Genomic DNA, 7986 nt, shown 5'->3' with positions numbered 1-7986 from the left:
AGAGAAAAAGTCCTAAAACTGAAAACAGATTTGTGTATCACAGCTTTGTTTTTTCTTCTTTCCTCTCCCATTAATCATCTCACAACCCCTCAGATTTATCTGATGACCCTTTGGAAGAGCCCAACCCCTAGGTTGGGAACCACTGGACTAAACTAACTAACTGTATATTAAGTAGTTCAAACTAGCTCCACCTCCAGCAGCTACAACAGTAACATGCTGCTTACACACTGATGCTTCAGTATTAATAATCTAATGACATCATATATAATAATATATCAAGCTGCTAACACTTATGTATTTTTACTTAAGTAGGATTTACCATGCTTGACTTTTACTTATTATGAAGTATTTTTACATTGCTGTAAAGGTACTTTTACTTCAGTAAAGGATCTGAGTACTTCTTCCACCACTGACAATAATACATGTATAAAACAAAGATTTCATATGCGGAGGTCTGTCTGCAGTCTGCAGCTCTACTGCGCCTCTCCATGGTCACATATATGTAGTACAACTTCATACCAATCTACAGCTTTCACCAAAAACTCAATTTCCCAGATGTCCATTTGTTGTTCACTTCCTACATCCCACCAGGAACCTTGCCTTCAAAACAAAAGTGAGTGTTTGTAAAGAAATAAAAATAAAATGTTGGGATGAACAAGAGGAAGGTGAAACTCAAGCTTTAAAATACAACAAATCTTTAAAAAAAGATAGCAGCCTACCAACAGCAATTTACATAGTTATAAAAGAGTGTTTTTAATGAGTAAACGTGTTGCCATATTTAATATTTCATGACTAATTTCAAAATTAAAAGTGGCAACTAACCTACTTACTGACTGCAAATAATAATAATGATAATACCTTTCTTCATGTGGCACTTTTCCAAACAAAGTTATAAAGTCCATAACAGTAAAAAGTAAAAAGACATCATGAGTAAACATGTTTTTTTTCTTCTTAAAACTAACCTGAATTCATTTGGTCCAAAATATCCAAAGCTTTGGTCCTAACGAATCGAACAATTAATTAACCTCAATCCTACCAACGACCTGCAGACCCCAGAGGTATTATACTCTTTGTCATATCTCAGGTGCTTGATTCAATCATTCCAATTTTTTATGACTTTGTCAATCAATTTGTTCCTAATGACTTCATATCATTGTTTTCTGTTTCTGTTTCAATTAGTGCTTTTTAAAAATACCAATGTATTGGGGTCCCAGGGGCACTCTGTCAGACATTTTGAAGGCTTTGTGGAAATATTGTACTTGGAAAAAACTGCAATTTGTGTTAAATAAAAGTCTATATTTTTGTCACAATATGGTCACAATATGGAAATTAACTGTAACTTTCCTAAAATAATAATAATAATAATCTGTTTTTCCCCCCAGATGTTACTAATTAATAATATTTTGAGAAGAAATAAGTAACATTTTGTTATGATGGTTGTTTCTTAAAGTAGTTTATTCTTGGGGTTGTGTGTTAAATACGTTGGAGGGATGAGGGTCAAACAAACAATCAATTAATCAAACAACCTTTCCACATCACAGGTCCATAATAAAGGGTTTATTTTGAAGATTTTCAACGGAAGTTTTTAATTCTTATCGGTCCTATAAAGTAATTGTCTTGGGTGCTAACTCTGGAGCCTGATTGGCCCTCCCAGTGCCACTCAGTGACAAATCAGACAGTATCAGCTACTCGGTCATCTTTGTGTCAGCTGATCAGTCAGAGACACTGGAGCTGTCAGAGACAAGATGAGGCTGCTACCGGTTGTTGTTACAGTGTCACTAACGGTGGCGGTTGCCTATTACGTTTACATCCCGCTGCCTGATGCCATCCAGGAGCCTTGGAAGTTGATGCTGCTGGATGGTGGATTCCGAGCAGCGATGCACCTGGTAAGAGCTGGTTTTTTAGTGCGTTATATCTAAAACATAAGCAGATGTGCGTGGGATGCCTGCAGCAGGTGTGCAGCTGCAGCTATGTGGATCTATGCTACATAAAATCTTTTTTAAGCATCTCTGTGTTCATTATTTATTCCTTAAATAACGTCAAATATGATTATTAGCAGTTATGCTCTCTCAATTACAATAGTTTTTTGTTTTTTTGTTGTTGTTTTTTGCACACACTGCATGTTTGCATATCTGCACAGTTAAGAAAAACTGATAGTGGCATTGATAAAAGACACACCTCTGAGCCTTCAACACAATAACATACCCAGTGCAAATATGTACTTTGACCCTACATACAAAAGCCATGTGTTGAATTATGTAAACCCAGAAAAGCCACATTTTAATATACTAGTGTCTTTATTGATGAGGCTCAGTAGTAATTTTAGATCAGATTATATGAAATGCTGAGTTGTAAAATCAAAACTCTAAAGCACATCATGTCCTGAAATGATTGAACATCATGTACAGTTATGGATTTAAATGATGTGTAGTTCACAGTACTTCTCTTTACCAGATAAAAGGGTATCTTTTCATACTTGATTAGGGCTCATTAGTGATGGCAGGGTGAAATGTGTAAACGTTGTGAAAGAGTCATTCAACAGTCTGATTTTGAAACTGTCAGGCTGTGTGTCTCGGTACTAAACTGGTGCAATGTAGCCGTCGGGGAGAGCTTTTTATTCTGGGCCTGTGTGAGGACAATGAACTGTTCACCTTCACCTTCGTTCTACATTTTGAAAGTGGCACTGTAGGCCAACAGCCATGGTATGGGTTACTTATAAATGGGGTAATGGTGGTAGCTGTGGTAATGGTGTCTTCACAGGTCTTAGCAAAAAAAAATCTTAGGTCTTTGCAAATAGGTATTAGCAAATACTAATGGTGTCTTCACAGGTCTTAGCAAAAAATCAATCAGACAGCTGCAGCTAATCCAGAACGCTGCTGCCAGAGACCTCAATAACACGAAGAGAATAGAGCACATTACACCGGTCCTTTAATCACCGCACTGGCTTCCTGTGTGTCAAAGGATAGATTTTAAAATCTTATTACTAGTCTGTGAAGCACTAAATGGTCTCGGGCCCAAATACATTTCTGATTTACTTGTATGTTAAAAAGCATCCAGACCCCTCGGGTCATCTAGGACAGCTCTACTCAGTGTTCCCAGGATCAAAACCACACAAGGTGAAGCAGCTTTAATGCTCCCCACTTGTGCAACAAGCTTCCTGAATACCCGAAGTCTGCTGAAACTGTCAACTCATTTAAATCAGGGTTTAAAACATTATTGTTTACTGCAGCTTTCCAATAAATTAAACTTCTTTGTAATCTTTAATTATTTATTGTCTTTTACATGCAATTTTAACATCTTTTTGTCTTCTTGTTTTAATGTCTTTTAAATTCAACCTTAATGTTTTGTTAATGTCTTATTTCCAGTGTATTTCTATGCCCTTTGAACGCACTTTGAATTGCCTTGTGTCTGAATGGTGCTGTGTAAATAAACTTGCCTTGCCTTGCCTTATTGTCACACTGGCTGTGGGAGGTTTCTGATTTATGTGTTACTTAAGATAACATTGTTGATACACATCATTTAATTTTTCACTGTATCTTACTTTCACAAAAGCAAGTGGAAAAATCCACTGAGAGGAGATCATTTCACTTGTTTATAAAGCAGATCATTCAGTCTGCCACCTTTCTTTAAATATTTGACTTAATTGCGTTGTCTTCCAACATTTCAAACTGTTCGCAGTGTCTAGTTTTAGCGTGATGTAGGGGAAGATGCTGAAATGTTTTTAAACTACACTGAGATAAATTGCTTTTTTTGCTGCTGACATTACGCACAAGAATGTGTTTACATATGATGAAGTACTTTTAAAATCCTACTAGTGTAAAATATATTTTTGATAATGGAATACAACTTTATTCTCCACCAGAGTGTAAAATTATTTTTCATTCACCAAAAGACAGCATAGGTAGAAGATCGGTACTCAGTCGAGCAGATACCCTGAGTTGAGGTTGAGAATTGGTATCAGGAGAGAAAAAGTTGGATCGGTACATCCCTAAGTGGAATTCAGAACTCATATAATCTTGCCGCAGTGGTACAATTAACTTAATGAAATGATAATAAAACCTTTTTAAAAATCTTTCTGAAGGCCATCATTTCTCGGTTTAGTAGTTGGCTGGTTTTTCAGCCCTGCTGTGCCAGCTGCATCCTCCGGCCTTGGCTGAACCTTAGTGTTGGGACACTCTAAGATGTTTCTGGGGAGAAGGGCAGACACACTCAGACACATCAGTAAGATACAGTGCAGGAGGACAGAGGTGACTGGGTGAGACAGTATTTCTGTGTCTCAAGTCACTGCCATTAGATAAATGCATTCTCTCTTTCACTCTTTGCTTTAAAAAGTCTTGTGTCTTATTGTCCTCAGGCCTCTCTAAAGCATTGGCTGGGCTTTGACCATTACATCACGTCAATCAGACAATCCACAGAGGGCTTCGAGGGTGTCATGAAGAGGTTTCTCGGCTCTGAGTCCGGCGGAGGGGTTATGCCCGGAGTGAAAGTCAGCGACATCGATTTCGCTGGCATCCCAGTGCGTGTTTACGAGCCCCCGGCTGGAGGGGAGGGCCACCTGAGGAGAGGGTTGATGTTTTTCCACGGAGGGGGCTGGGCTCTCGGCAGTGCCAGTGAGTACAGGTGTTACTGCAGATTTAAGAAGATACACTGAAAGTCAGGAAAAAATGTGAAGTAAATGGTTTGAAACCATAAACATCTTTTTTTCACACACACAGTGTCAGTTGCACAATATTACTATCATTTCTCATCAGTTCCGTTGTTATTTTTACCCTAATCCTTGTATTCAGTCGGAAAAAGGCTAATTTGTGAGCTTTTGTCTCTTAAAAATACAACAACAGAACATTAAGATATTAAGTCTTCCAAAATCTGTAGATTTTTTGCTCATTTAACTTTTTCAAACTCCTCAGAGAAGGGGTCATATGATGCCATCAACCGGATGGTATCTGACGAGCTCAACACCGTTGTGGTCTCTGTTGAGTAAGTGTGTCTAATCTTGCAACACTCATTCTCTGTTTCACAAGTAAACAAGAAATTATGTCACACACTGTGAAGATTTCTAAACATCAGTTGCAACCTGTCTGTGTAGGTACCGTCTGTATCCTGAGGTGCACTTTCCGGTGCCGTATTTAGACTGCCTCGCGGCTGCCAAGCATTTCTTATCTCCAGAGGTTCTGGCCAGATATACCATCGACCCTGAGCGTGTGGCCGTGTCTGGGGACAGTGCAGGGGGAAACCTGGCTGCAGCAGTTGCTCAGGAGGTAAACACATAAGCTAGGGATGTGTGTAACAATGTAAATATAGTAAATATACTGCAAAGCAAGACATGAAGATACAAGGCTTCATGTGTGTCTTTATTTTCCCAGGTTTCCATTGATGACAGTATGAGCGTGAAATTCAGTGTCCAGGCTTTGATCTATCCAGTGCTCCAGGCTCTGGACTTCAACACACCTTCTTATATTCAGAACCAAAACATGCCCATCCTCTACCGACCCCTCATGGTCCGGTTCTGGCTGCAGTACCTCAATGCTGACCTTTCCCTGCAGTCCCAGTTGCTGGTGAACAACCACAGCTCTTTACACCATTCAATCATCACCCCAGAGCTTAGGGCACGGCTAGATTGGTCTGTCCTCCTGGCCCCGAAATACAAGAAGAACTACAAGCCTCTCGTCGTGGAAAAGGAGTCACAGGGGGTTGTGAAGGAGGTCCCGGGGTTGCTGGATGTACGGGCGGCACCACTGCTGGCGGGGCCGGAGGTTTTGGCTAAAGGCCCGCGAGCGTACATCCTGACATGCGAGTACGACGTGTTGAGGGATGATGGCCTGATGTACGCACGGCGCTTACAGGATGCAGGAGTGACGGTTACCAGCGACCACTACGAGGACGGGTTCCACGGATGTTTCAGCTTTATACAGTGGCCGCTGGAATTTGATGTGGGGAAGAGGGCGCTCAGGGGTTACCTCAACTGGCTGCAGAACAACTTATAGAAGTGTGTATGTGTTTGTGTAAGTGTCTTAATGGGTGCACGCATGTGTGCCACTGATGCACTATCTCTTGCTTTGTGAATCATAGACTCGCTAAGGGCTTGTACATCTGCTCTTTATATAAACATGTAAGATCTAAGCTCAGGGCCCTCATGTTTCTGTAGATAAACAAAGTCCACATGGGTACGTTTCAAGTTTACATGATTATTAGAAGAATCTTTTAGTTCTGCTAGCAGTTATCTTTCTGCTGGCAGTGGAGAAGGGCAAATACCGTATGTTAACATAGCTAACACTGTGATCTGCTAACAAAAATACTTGATGCAAGTTTAATACAAGCAGCTTCAGGAGGCACCAAATCCACCGATTCCTCCCCGCACCACAAACACACGAGTAGTATACTGTATGTCACGAGGATTGTAATTGGTTTTATACGTAACTTTTAGAATAAAAGTATTATAAGTTATAAACTCATGAACTCATTAAACAGTTTGCAGCACAGTGATTTATAGACCCAACTAGTCATGTTTTTCTATAATATTCCACAAATAAACAATGCCTTACCATTGTTGAAGTGCTTAATTTATTTAACTAAAACTTAAGTTAAGTAAATTAAGTTAAAATAAGTTGTGATGCAATCTAGCAGTTTTAAGAGTGTACAGTATTCAGTGTTATTGAAAGGAAGAAGAGTGTTCGTGCTATATTTTTCTGTTGTGTACTCAGGCTGGATGTGTGCGTGTGTGTTCGTCATGGATGCCAGAGAGTTAAACACAGGAGCACGGAACAAGCAATCAAAACTCAATTTTTGTTTAAAAAACAACGGAGGAAGCACTTCTTGAATCTGACAGTAACACAAAGCTGATGCTCCTGTTGGACATGCAGAATAAATATTATAAATACTCTAACCAAAAAAAGAATAAATTTCCAAAAGAAATCATGGCACACTGCTTTGTTAAAGTACAAACAAATTGATTCCTTTTCTTGTGGACAGTATTCAACTGTTTTTGTGTTCATTCAACAACCCATCTTGTGCTCCCTGTATTTAAAAAAACATGAAACATGTCTTCCCTCACAAATGACTCTGGCATCTGACAATCAGTAATAAGAAGCATTATTCCCTTAAGGTTCATAACATTTATTATATACATTGTTGGTACTTCTAATATATCTGATTATGTCCATCTGGTTTTCTCAGATACAGAAAGTATAATTAATCATCTGCAGAGGTACAAATAATTTCACCTTTAGTTCTTTTGAACATTTCACACGGGATACAAATTTCTTGTGAGTCTCTGTTCTGCCCGATGTTGTGATTTATGAAGGAACGAATGGATGTCAATAAAAAACATGATGTCAAACTCATAAAGTGCAATTTGTTTTTTATAAGTTGCTTAACACAAAGGTGGTCCACCCACAGAGACTTTTAGTGTTGTACATCATCAGCCTATTCAAGAGATTCAAGAGCTTTTATTGTCACATGCACAGCAACACAGGATTATTATTTTAAAGAAAAGGCAAGAGAAGAGAAAGATAAGAGAGAGATGAATTAAAATATATACAAATATGTGATCTATGGTCTTTGACAAGTGCTATATCTTATTTTGTCCTCAGGTGTTTTTTGTTTGTTGTAGTTTTCAGCATCAATCTGTCTCATTAGTGAAGTTCCTGTTTCCCAGAATGCCTTGTAACAACCTTCGTAATAAAGGTGTGAAAGTTGTACCTTTAACTAGAAGTTGTGTGACTGAAGTGACACTCATTTCATATTGTATGTCAAATATTCCTAATCACACTTATCACAGCACAGATACATTCATCAATAAGGAGAAAAAAACGCTTTTCATTCTCTAATAAAACAGATATTTGAATGTACCTGAAAGGCATGAATGAAGGCTCTCATATGCAACAGATTTCAATCATTTTAAATGTTTTTGTTTTGCACCAGAGAGAGGGAATGCATATCTGGGTCAAGAAACTCCTGTTGCACTAATTATCAATGCAACACTCCCCT

At 38.8% G+C, this 7986-nt stretch overlaps 1 protein-coding gene across 1 annotated transcript; it reads left to right on the top strand.

The window, feature by feature from the left end:
• Positions 1-1652: 1652 nt before the first annotated feature.
• Positions 1653-7340, top strand: nceh1a (neutral cholesterol ester hydrolase 1a). The gene is made up of 5 exons (XM_044375973.1): positions 1653-1886; positions 4355-4610; positions 4908-4977; positions 5087-5258; positions 5364-7340. The coding sequence occupies exons 1-5, from the start codon at positions 1746-1748 to the stop codon at positions 5982-5984; spliced, it is 1260 nt and encodes a 419-aa protein (XP_044231908.1). The 5' UTR covers positions 1653-1745; the 3' UTR covers positions 5985-7340.
• The last annotated feature ends 646 nt before the right edge of the window (positions 7341-7986 follow it).

The sequence above is a fragment of the Thunnus albacares genome, chromosome 15 (genome assembly GCF_914725855.1).
Source record: "Thunnus albacares chromosome 15, fThuAlb1.1, whole genome shotgun sequence".
Taxonomy (NCBI): domain Eukaryota; kingdom Metazoa; phylum Chordata; class Actinopteri; order Scombriformes; family Scombridae; genus Thunnus; species Thunnus albacares.
The sequence above is the reverse complement of the archived record's forward strand: the minus strand, read 5'-3'. Positions and strand labels throughout refer to the sequence as shown.